The sequence below is a fragment of the Gopherus evgoodei genome, chromosome 2 (assembly GCF_007399415.2).
Source record: "Gopherus evgoodei ecotype Sinaloan lineage chromosome 2, rGopEvg1_v1.p, whole genome shotgun sequence".
NCBI lineage: Eukaryota > Metazoa > Chordata > Testudines > Testudinidae > Gopherus > Gopherus evgoodei.
In genome coordinates this window covers 136,064,534-136,084,694 of record NC_044323.1, presented here as the reverse complement: position 1 = coordinate 136,084,694, position 20,161 = coordinate 136,064,534, and the positions used below count along the sequence as shown (strand labels likewise).

The 20,161-nt window shown below is 40.3% G+C and overlaps 1 protein-coding gene across 1 annotated transcript in view; it reads right to left on the bottom strand.

Annotated features, from left to right (window-relative positions):
- TRIO (trio Rho guanine nucleotide exchange factor) overlaps positions 1-20,161 on the bottom strand; it is a 458,240-nt gene that overhangs the window by 38,319 nt on the left and 399,760 nt on the right. The window contains 20 exon segments of the mRNA XM_030551719.1: positions 55-266; positions 269-350; positions 352-812; positions 1,735-1,912; positions 3,013-3,204; positions 3,758-3,835; positions 4,063-4,085; positions 4,088-4,112; positions 4,732-4,824; positions 7,163-7,252; positions 8,630-8,699; positions 9,459-9,562; positions 10,621-10,635; positions 10,637-10,678; positions 10,681-10,690; positions 11,482-11,630; positions 16,334-16,429; positions 19,673-19,721; positions 19,723-19,762; positions 19,765-19,840. Coding sequence (XP_030407579.1) covers positions 55-266; positions 269-350; positions 352-812; positions 1,735-1,912; positions 3,013-3,204; positions 3,758-3,835; positions 4,063-4,085; positions 4,088-4,112; positions 4,732-4,824; positions 7,163-7,252; positions 8,630-8,699; positions 9,459-9,562; positions 10,621-10,635; positions 10,637-10,678; positions 10,681-10,690; positions 11,482-11,630; positions 16,334-16,429; positions 19,673-19,721; positions 19,723-19,762; positions 19,765-19,840 — 2,085 coding nt within the window.

The window sequence follows — 20,161 nt, the reverse complement described above, 5'->3', positions numbered from 1 at the left end:
GGAGCATGGGAAGGTTTTAGAAGAGCTCGCAGGACAGAGGTGCTCCGCTCTTACCCCATTACTTTGGGTGGAGTGAACTGACTGCTCGCTGGTCGAGGAGCATGTGCTCATGCGGTCTGTGTCCTTGCTGTGTGAAGAGTGGCGGTGGACCTGGCGCTGGAGGGAGTCATTGTCCCCAGGGAAAGTGAAGGAGCCAGGGCGGCTGGCAGGGGATGCTGGGATGGAGCTCCAAAAGGAGCCCTTTTGCAGGGGACTGCTGGGTGGAAAGGTTCCTTGCCAAAAGGAGAAGGGAAAGTCGTTGAGAGAGGAGAGTTCATTGGAGAGATGGCTCCTGGCCTTGGCTTCCCCAGCGGTCAGAGATCCTATGCTGCTCCTTGAGCGATTGTCCTCCGAGCTCCCACGCAATTCTTTCTGAGCTCCGTCTGCTGACCCAGAAACATTTCCAGCTGTCTTCCTGGGGCTCTCAATAACTTTCATCTTGGGAATCTGCTCAGCTTCTTTCTCAGGACCATCCGGTTCTGCAATGGGAGGGTGCCTGCCTGGCTGGCTGAGGCCAGTCTCTAGGGATGTGCTGTGGGGTGGCAGGGAGGGATTATGAATGGACATACCTGACATCTTGTCTGCCTCTGCTTGGACGGAGGCTGCAGAGGAGACCAGGACTGGGGAATGGTGTCTGACAGGCTGGGGGATCCGGGAGGGCCTGCTACGGCTTGAGCTGGTAATTCCACTACAGCTGCTGGGGCCGCTGCTGTTGCTGCTGCCACCACCACCGCTACTGTGATTCTTCTGATACTCAATTGGTGATGTCAAGGCTGCAATTTAAAAACAGGTGAGGGAGCAGAGGGAGCGAGAAGAGGGCAGGTTAAAGCTGGATATATTTAATGCAACCTTAAAGTTTGATCACAAACAAACTTTATTCTTACACTACACCTTTAACTCACTGACCTCAAAATGCTTTACAGACATTAATGCTTCATGACATCCCTGCAAGGCAGGTTGGTGGGTAAGATTATATTCCCAAAATAGACGGGGAAGCTGCGGCTGAGGTTAAGCAATTTCTCCTAGGTCACAAGTCAGTGGCTTAGTTGTAAATACCTGCTACAACTCCCAGATCCCAGTCCTGTGCTCTAACTACCACATCCCGTTTCCAACATGTTGTCTTACATGATTTTTAAACCAGTTCTTTCACAGTGAAAAAAAATCTATGCTGAGGAAGAATGAGTGATTCAAAGCTAGAAACATTAACATGAAGATCAGCGAACAGTCACTTTTGAGATCTGTGGCAATTACAAGCTTTTCCTAGCTTTCTCCTAGTGACACTAAACATTACAGTACTAAATGCTGTTGAAAAAACGATGAAGTAAGGCAACTGAAATACATTTATACTGTAATGTTAGGCTGTCACTTTGGTTTAGCTCTCCAAAAACTCCCATTTGTTTAAAGTGGATACATTATTTCCTCAATCAGAGGGATGTAGTCATTTTTAATTATTTCCTATAAAGAACTTGGAAATAATCAATTACAGCCCCCTACACAAGTTCAAACATTTGTTGGGAAGTGAAAACAATCGGCATCCCCCCCGCCCCCCCCCGCAACTGAAAGGCCTGCCACACCAGAAGAAAGAAATCTTTTGGAGTATTACTTAAACTAGGTCAGATGAAATATGAAAGAGAGCAAGTAGTTGGGGCATCCAATACAGAGCCTGGGGCAGAAAGATTAATACAAACGATTTACCATTCAAAAAATTACGCTGGTTTTCCAGAATTTGGTTGATTTCATGGATCCACAGTTGGCGTACGCCTGGACTGGCTGAATGCAAAACAAAGGTCTCCAAGACATCCCCTGTTCTTGATGTTAGTGCAAATTTACACGGATCACCATCCACATTTTCCTCCAGGCAAAGACAACTCACCTTAATGAAAGAGAATGTATTGTATCTATTGTATTGCAAAGATACCACCAACAGCCCTAGCCAGGAGCTCTGAGCTTCTAAAGTCTTCAAAACATTTAAGATAATGATTATTTAATGTAGTCAGGATTACTGTAAAATAAATTATTAAATTAAACTAAGGATTCAGGATGGATACTTGTCATCCTTGTCACATCACTTAAGATTTCACCCAGTCACTAATAGCATCTTGCATTTTAGAACCTATGACTCAAGGTCAGACAGAAGTCAAATGTGATCCATTTCACTGTAGCACAGTGAAATTCCCCTTAGTGGAGTCCTCTGCTCACTCCTTCCTTTTATTTAAAATACTACAGTAGTTTTGTACTTTAATCTGTAGTCTGTAAAGATTCCACTATAAGAAAGCAACTATTTCAAACAAGTACAAGCGCCAAATCAGAGCAGGACTACGAAGCATAGTTTGCACCAGAACTCAGTACAGCCATTCAGATCAACCCATGCACATACCAATTTACCCTGTTGCTCAGAAACCCCAGTCAAATTGCTGCTGGGCATATCCAACATAACTGTGCAGCACACTACTGCTTAAAGGCAGGGCAAAAATGTTTGAGGGAATCAGCCCATGGAAGTCGAGTCATGTGATTTGACAGACGTTCTAGTCAAGATTTCAGTACTGTTGGCAAGTATTCACATTTGGTTTGGGCTGAGATTTCTTGGGAATAATACTTTCAAGTTACTGCCTTCAAGCTTCAAGATATAGACATGTTACTGTAAGGGCAGGTGTTGCAATTATCTGTGATAAGATGTGAACACAGAGTTGAGACAGCCCCTTAGTATAGGACATATCAAGTTAAAATGAGTACATTTATATTACTGTATTTAAGGCAGAAGTCGTCTGAAAGCCGGCATGGAAAGATTTTTATGTGCTGTCACAGCTGAGCACAGAATTGTTTGCATGTGTTTTTAGTAGTGAGCTTAATGCTACCATTCTTCTAGGTTTACTGGTAAAATCATAGGTTCATGAGTTGATGGGTCATTACCAGAGAATGATTACCTTGGTACCCCACTGTACAAACCCTATGATGCTCATAGAAAACAGTTACCTTGATACTGTTTTTAAACAAGAATCCCGGCATGGAGAAACCTTTCTTTTTATCTAGCGGCTCACTGAATATGACAATCTGCTCAAACAGGAAGACCCGCCTTTCTTTGCAGCGTGGCAGAAGTCCCGTGTCCTGGTCTGTGACCAGGAATGTGTCCTGCAGCAGGAGCTTACCCTGGGCTACAATTTTACCCTAAAAAACAGAAGCAGAAACAAATTCATTCAATTCATTAGTTAACTTTTCTGAACCTCTCCAAGAAATAAAACCTCATTACAAGGGTTTTTAGTATTCAGAGTAGTTTTTATGTATGTTCACTGATTGATACACGAGAGAAAGGCACTCACTCGCTCAAAATCCCTTTTAAATCATTTGTACGCAATTGACTGACTACTTGCAAGAAGATATTTCGAAATGATAATGTCATAATGAAAACATTTCCCACGCTGGTAGTTCCTGAGAGTCAATTTTACTCATATAGGAGTCAAGCAATGCGAGAGACAAGATAGGCCATGTTTTTGAGAAGGTCGGTTAAACGATGTACCAGGCTGGCCTGCTCTTGGGCAGGGCTCACATTAAGATTCTCCTTTCCCATTTTGCATTAACACCAATAAGTAGGAGCAAAAATTTGTGTCCCAGATAGTAAGAAATGCATAAGCCATCCCAGATACAATATAAATTCATCTGGAAATGTGTCATATGGAGAACAGAAATGTATGCACCATTTTAAGGAATAAAACCAACTTACATCAAATCCTTGCAGGCGGCCAACATTCATCATGTCGTTGCACCGTTTCGGTACTATGCACATGACCTCTACAGCTCTCTGTAAAGCCAAGGAGAGAAAATCAAAATTTAACTCTCCAGTGGTGGATTGTGTGTGTCATGGCAGGGCCTTTACAATATAGTTCAGTGTATTTAATCAGCAGGACAATTAGAGCTGAAACAGAACAGTAGTTTTATATAACCCGACATGTTCATAAGCACTGCACTGAAAGTTAAAGAAGTGTGGAACACAAGTATGTAAGTCAATAAAGAAAATGCCAAAAGTACCTCTAGTTCTGTTGTGTCAAGTTAGCTTTTTTAGAGTATTTGAGGAAGTCCTGTAAGAGAAAAGGGGAAATTATCTCAAGTCCGAACTGGCTCCTATTTGTGTGAGAATTACATGGTCAAAAGATGTCTCTTAAGAAAATAAAAAATACTTAATTTTTCAAAGCCTCTTTCTGACATGCATTAGGTATGTTTTAGCGCTAAGCTTCACACCTGATTTCGGATCATTCAAGAATATTACTGAGTCATCAATCCTTTTTGGTAGAAAGGGTCAAAATACATTTTGCCAAAACACTCAGACAAAGGTGCTAAAGGAATTATAAAATTAAAGAAAAAAATCAGAGGAAATCAAACACATTTTGCCTTCAGTTACATAGGTGCAAATCTTAAGCCCTTCCACTACACTGAAGAGTTAATGTGGATTTACACTGGTTTTAAACAGTATCAGAATTTGGCCCAAGCTGCTTACTGTGATTCAGAGAAACTATGTGAACCCAAGTCTGGAAACAAACTGAAATACAGTATTAAAAATTCTGGCTTATGTCAAGTACAAAGAGGCCCCTTTACCGTTTACAATTCTACTACCCAAAAAACAAAGCAAACAATAATAAAATTTTTCTATTCTTCTTTAGCAAAGATTGTTCCACTGAAAGGGTACCCAGCATCACTCACCTTAAGTAACAATTGGTATTTCATAATTCTCTGCACTGGTTTTATTAGCAAGTCTGTAAGCTGAAGTCTGTGGCCCAGGCGCTGCTTCAAGTCCTAAAGGTTGTAAAATGAAGAGCGTTAGCTTTTAAATTTTACTGGTTTTACTTGGATATAGACCAGTACTTTTACTGTCATGGAGCTAAGGCAGAGAGCAGAAATGAATTTCACCTTGAATTGTCAAGTATCAGAGGCGTAGCCGTGTTAGTCTGGATCTGTAAAAGCAGCAAAGAATCCTGTGGCACCTTATAGACAAACAGACGTTTTGGAGCATGAGCTTTCGTGAGTGAATACCCACTTCGTCAGATGCTTGCGTATATATACCTGCCTCTGGAAATTCCACTACATGCATCTGACAAAGGGGGTATTCACTCACGAAAGCTCATGCTCCAAAACGTCTGTTAGTCTATAAGGTGCCACAGCATTCTTTGCTCCTTATCTTGAATTTATGCTCTAATTTCTCATTTCTTGTGACAACCTTAAAAGCCATTCCTGTTTTGTTTGTATCATCTTTATTCCCAAAGTAATTCCAAATTCTGCCTTTTCAAAGCTTTTCTTATAACCATGGGGCCCAGTTCTTCAGTTCTTACTTTGGATCCAAACCTGGAAAAGCTTATGCACATGAATTCAATGGTAATGCTCACATGCTTCAAGCATTTGCAGGACTGAGACCTTAAGGTGGTTTCATGGGGAGAGAGAGAATGATACTATGGGCAGAGAGGCTGTGACGATGTAGGAAAGGAGCTGCTGGCAAAGCAGTTCCTTTGCACTTCCTATATCAGAGGTGGGCAAACTCCGGCCTGCAAGCTGCTTTAAGCCAGCCCGCGAGCTGCACCACATGGCTTGGCCCTGCTCTGGCGTTCTAGCCGGGGTGCTGGGTTGGGGGATGCATCACGCGGCTCCCAGAAGCCGTGGCATGACCTCACTCCGGCTCCTATGCGCTCTGATGTGAGCTGCAGGGGTGGTACCTGCAGATGGAGCAGCATGCAGAGCCACCTGCCCATGCCTCCCATAGGAGCTGAAGAAGGGACATGCCACTGCTTCTGGGAGCCAATTGAGGTAAGCACTGCTCAGAGCCTGAACTCCCTGAGCCTCTCCCCATTCTCCAACCCCCTACCCCAGCCCTGATCCCCCTCCTGCTCTCCAAATCCCTTGATCTCAGCCCAGAGCACCCTCCTGAACACCAAACCTCTCATTCCCAGCCCCACCCTGGAGCCCGCACCCCTGCCCTAGCTCTGATCCCCCTCCCGCCCTCTGAACCCCTTGGTCCCAGCCCTGAGCACACTCCTACACTTCAAATTGCTCATCCCCAGAGCCCGCAACCTCAGCCCCAATTTTGTGAGCATTCATGGCCCATCATACAATTTCTATTCCCCAATGTGGCCCTCAGGCCAAAAAGTTTGCCCACCCCTCCTGTCCTATGTGCTGCAGAAAGGATTTCTATCCCAGGCCACATAATCCTGTGTTGATGGCCACAAAGGAATAAACCAGGGATGAGGCTTTAAAATAACCTCTCCACAGATCCAGTGTCATCAATATCTATGCTATTACTGAAACTGCTATTCCAACTCACTGACTGGAATAGCAACCCTCAAAAGGACCAGCAGCCCTCAAGGGGACCAGCAACCTCAAACAACTCCCATAGCCTGGCAGTGAAAGGCAGATTTTACTTTCTCAACAGCCACTCATTCTACCTAGCTAGAGCTCAAATACTCCTGCATTCTGGAGGGTGGAATGATTTTATTCTTAGTTTATTCATAAAACATGCCCACAGACTTCAACAGTGCTTTTGTCAGAATCACGAGTACAGAATCAGTGTCTCAAGGAGGTTTTACCCCAATTATAAAATGAACAGAAATTACCTTTATAATTCATATCATCTGCTTTTTAGTTTACTTATTTTTTTTACTGTCAAATTTTCTGCCTTATATAAGGCCCTCTAGGTTGATCTGTAGAACTGGCAGGAGATCTGAACATAAGCTACTATGACAAACTTGTAAGACAAAACCTTAAGCTAAAGGTTTTGTCCTAACACCTCATGTTTTGTCTACAGTATCTGAATTTCTGATGAGTCTCAAAAATACTGTATAGCGAAATCAAATTTTGACATTTGCATCCACATTGTAATCCATCCCTCTGTCTGCATTACTGTTTAACAATAAGTATAATACATTAACAACACCTGCCTTGACCTACCAAGAGTGAAGCTCATTCATTTGGTATCAATGAATTTAGCTCAAATTTGAACACCAGCAGCCCCCTTCTGAGGGTAGTGGTGGCGGGGCTAATCTATTTCTTAGAGAGCAACAAAATTAAAGAACAAAGAACTCCTCTCATAATTGGAATTAAACCCAACTTCCACCTGGAAAATGTATGTTACTCTCTGAGGACTTACCTCAAAAAATGTATCAATGTAGTCTGAGACAATGTGCTCAGACTTTGGTTTGTTTTGGCAGTAAACTATATACATGTGCAACCTTCTCTCCTAGGAAGAACAAACAAAGAGACACAAAGATAATGTACTGCAGTCAGAAAATAAGTGACAAGCTGAAATGGAATATAATAAAAAGCACGTATATCTAAATGTATATTTCTACATTAAAAGGGTTGTTCTGTCTTCTGGTAGAATAAATTTTGTATCAAGAGCAAATAAGCAGGTATACTTCAAACATAACAAATCTAAGAAATTAGCCAGAAAAGAAAAATCCTCAAATAGTCTGAAGTATATAAGAGTTACTATTAGTTGAAAACTGGATACCTCTGACCAAAAAAATGTAACTGTACATGCAGAAGTTATAGATCTGACATGGTACTACACAAACATCCACACAAATACATCTGACATTGGACACCAAGAATGATAAAATCATGGAAAACAGACAATTGGGTTGCATATAATACTTTGCATTTCAAAGTATTTCACAACATTAGCATTTGAGATATTATTTATCTCAATTACTTCTAAGGTGCTGATTACTGTGGTATCCAGTGTAGTGCACTATTTTAATTTCCATTTTACGGCAAGGAGGGGAAGGAAAAAGAGGCGAGTGACTTGTCTAATGGTGCAGAGGAAAGCTCAGAATTAGAATTCATGAATTCCTGGTTCTTAAACTTGTACCTTTTTCTTCCAAGGTAAGTGATAAAAGGAGACAAATGATGTTAGACTAGACCAGGGGTAGGCAACCTATGGCACTCACACACTGCCTGGGGTCCTGGCCACTGGCCCGGGTGGGGGGTGTCTCTGCATTTAATTTAAATTTTAAATGAAGCGTCTTAAACATTTAAAAAGCCTTATTTACTTTACAGACAACAATAGTTTAGTTATATATTATAGACTTATAGAAAAACACCTTCTAAAAATGTTAAAATGTATTACTGGCACAAGAAACCTTAAATCAGAGTGAATAACTGAAGACTCGGCACACCACTTCCAAAAGGTTGCCGACCCCTGGACTAGACAGAGAGCTACAAAATCAATTCTGCATAGGTCACTCAGTTCTCCCAGTGCCAAACAGATCTTTTCCATACAGAGTTTTTATTACTCTGTAAGTACTGCATTAGGATTTGAGAGGATTTTTTTTTCATCTGGTTATATGAAACTACAGCCTCCTAAAAGAGGAGCTGAGATTGAGTTGAGAGACAGGTACCCTGTTTGCAATATCTTCTTATGGAGAAATTGTTACAAAAATTTGACTCCCTGTTAACCTACTTCTGTGTCTCTATCTCTTACCCTGTGTTATTTTATTCTACTGGACTTTTCACCTATGCTGCTCCACAGATAAATCCTTTACATAGTGAGGTTAGTCACTAATAATACCAGCCATTGGCATTACCTGCTTGAAAGAGGATGTTTGTTACTTACATGCTTAACAAAGAGGGATCCCAGTTTTTCTGGATCTTCAAGGCACTTCTCCAGTTCTCCTAAAAAGAAGCTGATAAAGAAGAAATCATTTAGCTTGTACCACATTATGCAGCAACAGGTAATGTTAAAACAAAGTGGTGGTTGCATTCTTTGTGTCCGCACTCTTTTCACTGCTGTGATCCTTGATTACTGCATGTCCTATCTACAACTGAAGCCTATATAAAGAATATATTGCAGGGCTTCAAAGCAAGTGGCATTTTAAGTAAAGAACAAAAAGAAGCAACATAGTGATTCATCATTGTAATCCTTTTGTTTGCTGTGGGGATTCAAATTTCTCTTCTATTCATTCTGAATCCTTGATGTGCTCACATAACTACACCACCACTGAAATCTGAGAATAAAAACTGTTTTTGACCATTCACAGCATAGCCTCTCACTGTTAGAAGAATAGGTAAGTACCGCACATGTTACTGCATAAGATACAGGATTTTTCTCTTTTCTTTAATGCATTCTTAATAGGATCAACTAAATAGTCACATTAAATGTTATCTATACAAGACAGGTCAATCCAAATGCTTGATATGTTTACATATTTATTCTGAATAGTTTCCATACAAATAACTATAGGAATAGTCTCAACTCAGAAATTATTTTTAACTGGAAAAGTGTAGGACCAGCTGCTCTTAATTTCTTGTTACTTGTTACTATAACCTTTGAAACAGTTTTATTGCCATCTACTATTGTAGGGTTTTTCTCTGTGTGCATTCAGTAGGTTAGAAAATAATTTTCTACCAGTAACAGATAATTCTTAAATTAAAAACATACATACTCTCTGTGCCAGTCATAAATCTGGTGAATGTTGCCGAATACAATCTTGTCTTTCCCCTTCATGTCATCAGGTACACCATCTTCTTTCATAAGTGCCATGTAACCCTGAATATCCAGAGCAATTCTTGTGAAATGTCCAGGTTTAAACGGTGGGTCTCTCTCTCTCTCTCTCTCTTTTTAAGGAGCTTAAGAGTTCTTAAACTTAAACTCTTATTTAAGTCACTTAATCAATAGGGTGTAAGAATCCAATATTACATGTAGCAGTGTATTTAGCTGTCAAATTAACAATTTTATTGAAATAAGATTAGTCTCAACTACATTCAATTTAGCCAGTTTTTTTTAATTTCATTTTTCAGTGTATTTCACTTCCCACAAGTACATGAAATCAAAGTATGTTCCACTGCATCTGATGAAGTGGGTTTTAGCCCACGAAAGCTTATGCCCAATAGATTTGTTAGTCTTTAAAGTGCCACAAGGACTCCTCGTTGTTTTTGCTGACACAGTCTAACATGGCTACACTCTGAAACCTGATATTTATTCAACACTCTGGGCTGGGCTGCTGCCTCACCTAGGAGATGGCTTTTAATCCAGTTAACAGACCTGTTAACCAGCTCCTCTAAGGAATATGTCTAAACTTGGGGAAAACGTAATTTTCTGGAACACATCTGGAAGTAGCTAAATGAGGAAATCAGCAGATATAAGCAATTTACAAAGCAGGTCAGCAACATAATCCCCATTCTGCAGATGGGAAACAGACACAAAGAGGTGAAGAGACTTTCCTAACGTCACCCAATAGAGCAGTAGCAGAGCCAGGAGTAGAAGCCAAATCTCCTGAGTACCAGTCCAGCAGTCGATCCACTAGACCACACTGCCTCAACTAATTAAACTGTGCCTATTGTTTCAGATGTTATTCGGTGTCACTATTTAAAACATGAATGATAAAGAACTAATCTTCTTGCAAGAGGAAAAAAAAAGGATGCATGAAATAGCGTGAAGGAGAGACACTGGGAATTCTATATCAAATCTGTTTTTTCTTAAATTCCTATAGAAAAACCCACACCTAAAGCAGACCCTCTCTTTTTCTTATACAGAAGAGTGAGCGAGCTACAAAGATGACTGGCAATAGGATTAATAAAAGCAATTTAGAAAGGTTGAACTACTACCTCAACTACATAACCGCAGATCTCGGACGTAATCTCGCTCCGTCTCCACTAATTTCCTGGTAAAACATAGCTACAAGGAGGGGGGAAAGGTGAAAAAACATTCAGGGAGAAAAATGTATTCATGTGGATAAAAGTCTTTAAAGAGGACTAAGAATGGGCATACAACATTTTACAGGTTTTCAGTTATGCACACTTAGTAAGGTAGAGTTTAAATCTGACTCTCCGAATCTGATTGCTTCACTGTCTTTCAGGGCATTCTTCCTTCTTGTGTTTACTAAACCATAGCAGCAGCAGCCAGGACTTTTGCTGCATAGGTCAGGACAATTAAAACATAATTTAAAAGAATTCATATATTTGACTTCACAAGAAACGGCACGAGATTCATAAGCAAACAAACTGAAGATGTCTATTATTTAACCCAGAACATACATACGATAATCTTCAATACCAGCTAAAACGTCAACAAATACTTCTGGATCATCCCAACTCCCATTTGAGTTCAAGGTAGAGAAAGACGGTTCAGGAAAAAGCAATGATTTATGGTTTCGGAACCTAAATATACCCTTGAGAATATTTAAAAGCCAGCATCCTCCTCCATGAAGGCTGGAACTGACATGTTTGACAGGACTTTTGGGTGAACTTAGTACTGGAAATAATATGCCTGAGAATTCTCTTTGAACAACAGCTGGTTTTCAGGAAGAACCAAATCATCCATTTGATGCCTAACATGCAAGCTGGAAGGGGAAGAACTACTTCTTCTGTTAAATTAAAATAGACTGTTTTGAAAGGATGCAAAGGACTTTACTAAATGTTACCTGATTGAGAACAGAGGGGAAATATAAATTTGTAAGCCAGTCTTACTGTCGTCTTTTTAAAGAGCTGGATTTCCTTTCTTCCATCTCATCTATGGGTGACGAAGAAGAGAGAAGGGAGTTGTCTGAAGGGTTGAAAGATGGACTGCTGCTGTCACCTTGGTCTACCAACAGTGAACTTGGACGATCTTCCAGTGCCTAAAAGTGTATTCATAAAATGTTGCAATATTTATTCATCTTGCCTTCTATTCATGCTGTCTTTAAATGCACAAAGTACTGCACAAAATGAATACACATTTACAGTTGTTAAAAAATATGGAACCTCTGTTTTATACCCAAAATGTTTACATTACCTTAGTGAGTTAAAAAAAAAAAATAAGAGAACACTCTAGGGTTGTCAAACAGATAGCTAAGAGTTAATGTTCTTTTACCTGGAAAGGAGTAACCTGAAACACCTGATCAAAGGACCAATCAGGAAACAAGACTTTTTCAAATCTGGGTGGAGGGAAGTTTGTGTCTGAGTTCTTTGTTCTTTGTCTTGTGCCTGTACTCTCGGCTATGAGAGGATTTCTGTCTCCTGCTTTCTAATCTTCTGTTTTCCAGTAGTAAGTACAAAAAATAAAATAGTGATTTATATGGTTTTTATTTTGTATTTACATGTGTGTAGTTGCTGGAGTGTTTTGAATTGTGTTCTTTTGAATAAGGCTTGTTTATTCATATTTCTTTTAAGCAACTAACCCTGTATTTGTCACCTTAATACAGAGAGACCATTTTTATGTATTTTTCTTTCTTTTTACATAAAGCTTTCTTTTTAAGACCTGTTGGAGTTTTTCTTTAGTGGGAAACTCCAGGGAATTGAGTCTGTGCTCACCAGGGAATTGGTGGGAGGAAGAAGTCAGGGGGAAATCTGTGTGTGTTAGATTTACTAGCCTGACTTTGCATTCCCTCTGGGTGAAGGAAGGGGGTGGGGGGAGCTTGGCTCTCTCTCTCGGTACCTATTTCCAGGACTGGAAATAGGGAAGGTGGAATCCCTCTGTTTAAATTCACGGAGCTTGCTTCTGTGTATCTCTCTAGGAACCCAAGGAGGGAACACCTGGAAGGGAGAAGGGGGGGGGAAATGGTTTATTCCCCTTTGTTGTGAGACTCAAGAAATTTGGGTCTTTCGGGTCCCCAGGGAAGGTTTTTTGGGGGACCAGAGTGCCCCAAAATACTCTAATTTTTTGGGTGGGGGCAGCTTTACCAGGTCCAAGCTGGTAACTAAGCTTGGAGGTTTTCATGTTAACACCCATATTTTGGACGCTAAGGTCCAAATCTGGAAATATGTTATGACAAGGGTTGCCATTAAAAAGTCAAAATTTGTCACACTGTTAACAGTTTTATTCTACCTACAGGAAAGATCTGTGGTAAATGTCGGTAAATGCTGAATTTTTAAACAGAGATTACTATATGAAGTTAGAACAATTTAAATCCTCACTATTGCATTTAAATGACAAGGGCAGAAAAAATTCAAGGGGACTCTCAAAAACCCAACAACCCACCCCCTCCAAAGAGATGACCTCTCCCTCTTCTTCTTTATAAGGCAGGGATCGGCAACCTTTGGCATGTGGCCCACCAGAGTAAGCCCCCAGGAGGGCTGGGACAGTCTGTTTACCTGCTGCGTCTGCAGGTTTGGCCGATCGCACCTCCCACTGTAGAACCGATAAATGAAATTGTTTTTAATTGTTCACTTTATTGATGTAACTTCTGTTCACCATTCACTACACTTGCCTACACTGTAACTTCTGTTCCACATTGTAATTCAAACCCCATTTTAAAACATTCACTCCATTTTGTAAAAGCTTCCTCCAACCTTCATTTTTGCAAACCCTGCTGTAATCTTATCAGTTTAGTTTAGATGTGTGAATGAGGTATGTATGAATGACGGAATCAACCTCCAGCCCCAGCCTGTCCTGATGAGATAAAGTTCAAATACCAACAGCTGAAGACCTAGACAACAGCCCTAAACAAAGTAAGACGCATCCACCCTAAAAAGAAAAGGACAACAGAAGGAAGATCAAAGCCAGGTTCAAGGCTGAAAGTCACGCCTGCAATTGATGGGTGATCAATCTAAACCCAGAGGCGGCGTGACACAGCAAGACCTATAGACTTTGAATCCAAACTAAAAGCCTATAAAAAAGAAGGGTGAGATGAGAGACTCTGGGTAACATTCTGCTGCCAACATGGAAGGACATCAGTGCCTGCCCAGCAGAGATCCAGCTTGTCCTTGTCTGAACCCAAGCTACAAAATCAAGCTATGAACTTAACCTATCTTCAGGACTGGTAACTATGCAGCAGCTGCAGAACTTCTGATGGATGTGTGTGTGTGAGTGAATGTGTGTGTATGTATCGGTATTAGGTATAATGTGTGTGTATAAGAATTAAGATATGAAATTATGATAGTTATTAGTCATAAATCAAATTGTTATCATAATAAATGTGGCATCTTTGTCTTGTCCCCTTTAATAAGATCCTGCTGGTTTTTACTGGTCTAATATAATTGGTATAACACCACTGGCCGTGGTTCACCATTCCAAGCCAATGGGGGCTGAGGGAAGCGGCGCAGGCTGAGGGATGTGCTGGCTGGCACTTCCCACAGCCCCCATTAGCCTGGAGCAGCAAACCATGTCCAGTGAGAGTTGCGATTGGCTGAACCTGTGGATGCTGCAGGTAAACAAACTGTCATGGACCATCAGCGGATTTCCTTGATGGGCTGTGCCCCAGAAGTTGCCAGTCCTTGTTATAAGGCATAAGTAGAAGTTCAGGAATAATTTTTCTTCAGCATGTTTGTTTTCTGTCTGTCTTTCTTTCAAACACACTCTAAGCTTTTCAGGGCAGTAACTCTGTTTTACTCTCTGTCAGGGGTGGTACAATGTATGGTAAGAAGCTGGTACCGGCCCATAGCAGCCAACGTCAAAGTGCTGCCATGGCAGCACTTTAACGTCACTGTCCCTTCTCCCCCTCCTCCCACTGGCCACCCTGCTGGTAGGGATCCTACCGGCAGAGCTGCCGACTGGAGGGGTTGGGGGTGCAGCAAAAGAGACAACAATGTTAAAGCGCTGCTGGAGTGCTTTAACATCGTTGCCCTTTTTGTCCCCCCTCAGGCCGCCGACAGGTGGAGGCAAAAGGGGCAGCTGCCCTGGGGTGGGGCCAGGCAGCGTGGATGGGCTGGCTGGGGGAAACTGACCCCCAGCCCGACACCTTCTGTCCGAGGCCCCGCCTCTTCCTTTAAGGTCTTTTATATGTTTCAAAGCAGACAAAAAAAATGGCACAAGACCAATTTTAAAAAAAAAGCGCAGGTCATCTTTAATCCTTTGGTTTCACAGAACTGTCTTTTCTTCACACCTGCACTACGTACAATAGTAACTGTCATTTATACTCTTCAAAATGAACTCTCAAAACCAGGGGCAAAAATTCTGTGTTGAAAGAGGGTGCAGTTCCTTTGCATTTGGAAACCAGACAGCAAACATCATTTTATATGGTTTTGGAAAAGGAGGAGTTTTGGAGAGATTGCGTGAAAGACTATTCTAGAAAGTATTTATTAAGTCAGTTTTACTCCAACGCATAGGGTCAGGTCGTGCTGCAGCTATTTATCATGTTTTCCCCCAACATTACAGTAAGATGCAGCTGAGCCACACCCTGCTGAGTCAGATGCACTATTCAAGACTTTGAAATCAATAAAAACCCAGTAGGATTTGACCTCATACACAGACGGCCCAAAAACTAGGAGAAACTGATCTGTGTTGTTGAATAATCTGATGGGAGAATGATATCACCACTTGAGACTACATAAAGAAATCATTAAAACAGCTAGCAGTGCTGAGCAAGCGTTGCTAATCAGACAGTTTTATTTATTAAAATCTGATTTAGTTTTCCAGAGTATCACATTTAAAAATACATCCTCTACTTTTCCTGTATAATGAAGTAAAAACTAAACCTCAAAGATATTATGAATGCATACACAAGCTAATAAAGAATTACTACATATAAAGAAGTCAGGACTGTCCTCAGCAAGAGGAAAATGTGCCTGGTTCTGCATCTTAAAGGTATTCAAATAAAGAAGAGTTTGGAAATAGTCTGTGTCTCACCTGAAAATATGAGATGAAAGTACTCTGCTGTAAACCAAGCTCTACATTACTTCAACACTGATGGCTGATGTGCTTTTACAAAGTATTAAATTCTGCCTCTTCAAATAGCAATAAAACTCTCATATTTTTGATGTATTTTACTTGAGCAAACAAACTAGTGTAAGGTAATGAAAGAACATCTTAAATAGAAGCTTTACAGTTAACTCTCTTCTTGGCTTGTTTCATTCACTTGTCCCTGGACAAGACATACTGTGAAATCTTTGGGGCAGGGACTCTAAAATGTAAGTTTATATACAGGGTATTGCACAGTGGAACTCTGATCCTTGATTGTGCTGCTAGACGCTACTGCAATACAAATACAATGCAATACAAGTACACCTCTACCCCAATATAATGTGACCTGATATAACACAAATTTGGATATAACGCGGTAAAGCTGCGCACTCCAGTAGATCAAAGCAAGTTCAATACAACACGGTTTCACCTATAATGCGGTAAGATTTTTTGGCTCCTGAGGACAGCGTTATATTGGGGTAGAGATGTAGGTTTCACATTGCCTGGTAATCTTTTCTCTCTGAATATATGTATATTCCATATATGCTCGTACATTCATGGATATATGCCACCTTGCATGCACAAAGTTTTGAGGCTGCTTTTGAAAATGGACGATGCTACATGTTGGAATTCATAGGGAAGTGTGTTAGAACTTTTTATGCAGCGGGGCAGTTTGGAGTTGCCTTAGCTTCTGAATCATGTTTATCTTCCAATCAGTCTCACCATTTTGCTTTTGACGAGTTCCTCAATTGCACTGACTAGTTCTGCTGCACTGGGTGTCTCAGAGCTGGTGGGGCGTACCAATAATCGAGAAGATGCCTGTGCAATGACAAAAAAGGAAAAATATCAAGTTTACTTTAGTTTGTCACACGCTGTCAAGATTCCACTTTCAAGTATCTTTTCAGGTCAAGCTACCCAGCAAAGATTTCCCTTTAATTTAAGAATGAAATGTTTCCTTATAATTATGCAAATGGAATCTAAAATTTTTAAATAAACTGTGATACACATTGATAACTGTCCATGCACAGTTTAAATCTATTTCAGTTAGTAGGATGTAACTTCATAATTCTCTTTAGCACATTATAGATCTGGGAAATATCCTTGGGAAATTTTCAACTGCTGACTATTATAAAGTCTATCAGGACAGCCATACAGATTGCAGTGACTGACCTGACTGATAGAGAATAATTTAAGTATTTTTCCAACTCTGTATATAAATAAGAAGCAACTGTAAAAATAATTACAATACACAAACCTTGAAACAGGATTAAAAAATAAACCATGAAAATAAATCAAGAGATTTACATTTCTAAAAGGAGCTGGGGTATATTTCCCAGCTTGAATGGGGGAAATCAAGCTCACCATTCTGTGTGTCATCCATTTTCCCCAAAGGTAAATGCAGAGTATAGAAGATCTCTGGCCTCACAAGCTATAAGATGCCAGTTTATAGCTACAAACTGAGGTAAAAAGGTATTCACAGCAAAGGATTCTGGGAGAGGGCTATTAAATTCAGCTTCCGTAATTAGCAAACACACAGCTGGTTTGCAGATTACATGTATCATTAAATAACTGGAAAGAGGAACAGCGTTACAATATGAACCTTACTTCATATTAAGGAAAGGACGGATATACCTCAAGCAACACAGGTTAAATGGTTCTGCAAATGTTTCAAACATGTTGGACAAACAAAGAAATTACATCATAATGATTTTAAACGGAATGCTCTTGACTGTGGTTTTCAACCCCATTATTGAAAACAAGGATCTGGGTGTGCTTTTGTTTGCCTTGCTGAGAAAGGAACATAGGGTAGGTTAAACGAGGGAATCACAAATAACTTTAAATGGAAAGGTAAGGGAATTGAGCCAAAGCAGAGACAGAACACAAATCAACGTAATGCTACAGTCAAAATTTACAAAAAGAGAAAAACAAAAACAAAAATAATTAGTTTTACAATATAACAACTGTACTGAAACATCAATATAGTTTATCCAAAAATAAATGCAAAAAACTCCTAAGATGCTATTCAATGCAATAAATGAATTGTGCAATGATTCTCCAAACAGAAGCATGTGTACTATACAAGAAATGCTAATGAAAAAAAATGAGTCTGTTATTCGGTGACATTAGAGAAACCAATATGGCCTCATACCTGGGTGCTTGCATATACATCCAAAACTGAGCAAGCCCACATGCAATGGGCCTTGGGGCAGATGTTGCCAGATGTCACAATCCCACTCCCAAGTGCTACTAAAACAACTTGACAAAACTTATGTCCTAAACATGTATCCAAGACAAAGTTTAATCTGGATGTGGATCAGAATCCAAACTACCATGAAGTCGGCAGTGTTTGGATACAAGGTTTGGTCTATTAGAGACAGATAGAAACACTATGGGAGCATGTTTCTGTCCTCCAAGGGATTCATATTAAAACAAAGTAAATCCTTCTCCAAGGTCCTGCTTACACCAGTGTTGAAAATGCATGAGGCAGATCATCATTCAAACATATTTTTTTGCAAGCATGGATAATCTGGCAAGTGAGGGCAAAACCTATCTTTTTGGTTCGTTACACAACACTGTGCTAAAGGTCCAATCTACACTGAAAATGCAAAATGAAGGAGCCCCAAATTATAACACGGCTTCCTCTCACATAATTGCATTTGTAATGCAGATGGACCTATACTATAAGGGCAATGTTAGTATGTGTTATTCATATCACAGTTACTGGATACACTGGTTAAGAAATCATGTTAGCAGCTTGCTAGCAAGAGATTTTAAAAAACATGATTCTCACCAACACTATTGCAACTCTAGCACACAAAAGGTCAGACAATTTTCTAACCAGCAGAAACGCCCCCCCCCCCCACAATTTTTAAAAGAATAAGAGATTTGAAGAGTATAATTCTTTTTTTGAGTTGGTCTCAGAAGTATTTCCCAGTATGTTCATCCATCATTTCCTGTACTGAGACGGTTTCCAGTTCAGAAAAAGGCAGGAAACTAGTGCTGCAGTGCATGGAAAACCCCATTGCAATCCAGAAAGTGTCTACTTAAATTATGATTGAGATTCCCAGGACAAAACAACAAGAGTGAAAGAGAGAAAGAAAAACTGTTGGAAAAAAAAATCTGCTTTACTAAGAAAGGCGAAGAACCGCCAATAAAACTCACTAACAATGAGCTCATACCATGTATTTCAACACTTAAGCATTTTAAAGAGCACAATGGGGACAAAATGAGATTAGAGGTGAGGTCCATGCTGCAGAAGTCAATAGTTTCCATTTTAAAATCCTCTATTTTCAGGCTTTGTGACTGCCCCATAAAAATTTAATTCATGTTGAAATTGAAAAAAAACATCCGAAAACCTGAGTGCGTTGTGAGATGTTTTTTTTAAACCAAGAAAATATGAAAATACGATTCATTTGGCAGATTGATGATCTCTATCCAAAACTTACCAGTTACTGGTTTCAGATACAGTTTTGCACTCTCAATTTAAACTTAGCTTTGTTTGTTAAACTGAACATTTCAGGCAGCAAGTCATTAACGTGGATCAAGGCTTTATAGCACTTGAGGAAAACTGGTGTTGCTCACAATGGACACATGACTTTATGTCGACATGAAAACCATCTTCCTGCGCAAATGGAAAATGTTTGTAACAAAAACTCCATGTTTGAGGGTAACAGGAATTGTTTTGTGAATTACCTACAGGATAAAAAGGTTTCAGTCAGAAAGTTAACTGCTCCCCACAACAGCTCTTAACTAGTGGAAAGGGGGAAGACTAAGCATATATAAGCATGAAGTATTACAAAAATGTGAAGCCACTCAGAAGGGATGTGGTGTGTGTGGTTTTAGAACTCCTTTACGCACACAAAGATCAACTGCTCATCCCTACCTTTGCTATAAGGTCCTTTTTTAAACAACCATGTAAGGTTTCTGTAATTGTGTACTCAATTGTACCCATATAATTATTGATGTTCCAGATATTTTCTCCATACCAAATCCCTTTAAGGACACTCTAAAAGTTATCAGTCTATCTCAGTATGTGAGATTCTTCCCCATTTCCCTTTTTACCTTGTCATCCTGGGAGTCTGGCTGGAGTAGACTGTGTTGCTGAATGCCATGGAGGAGGGAGTGGTACAGCATCTGCTCCTTCTTCACCTCTTCCTCTCCACAGCTCTGCATGCCAGAAGAGGAGGATTTGGAGAGAGTGCCGCTGCTCAGCCCCTCATTCCTCCCTCTCTGCAATGAAGATCAAGACATTCATAAGATACATAAAGCAGAGTAAGTGGAAGCTGTCTCTCAGATGCTGGACTACCTCTGAAGGCTCATCTCCAGCAAGCCTAGGGACAGCTAAACAGATCAACATCTCAAGAGATAGAGACAGTGGCAAAAATCTAACTACCTAAAAAGATGCAGTTTATGACGGGTTCAACAAGTAAGGCACTGGGTGGTGCAGTGAGTACAAGTGACTTGCAAGAACTTCAGTGTGAGTGTTACCACAGAAAAGGTTACAAACCGAGGCTTGGGAGTGGACTGCTGGGTTCCATCAAGGACTTTGAT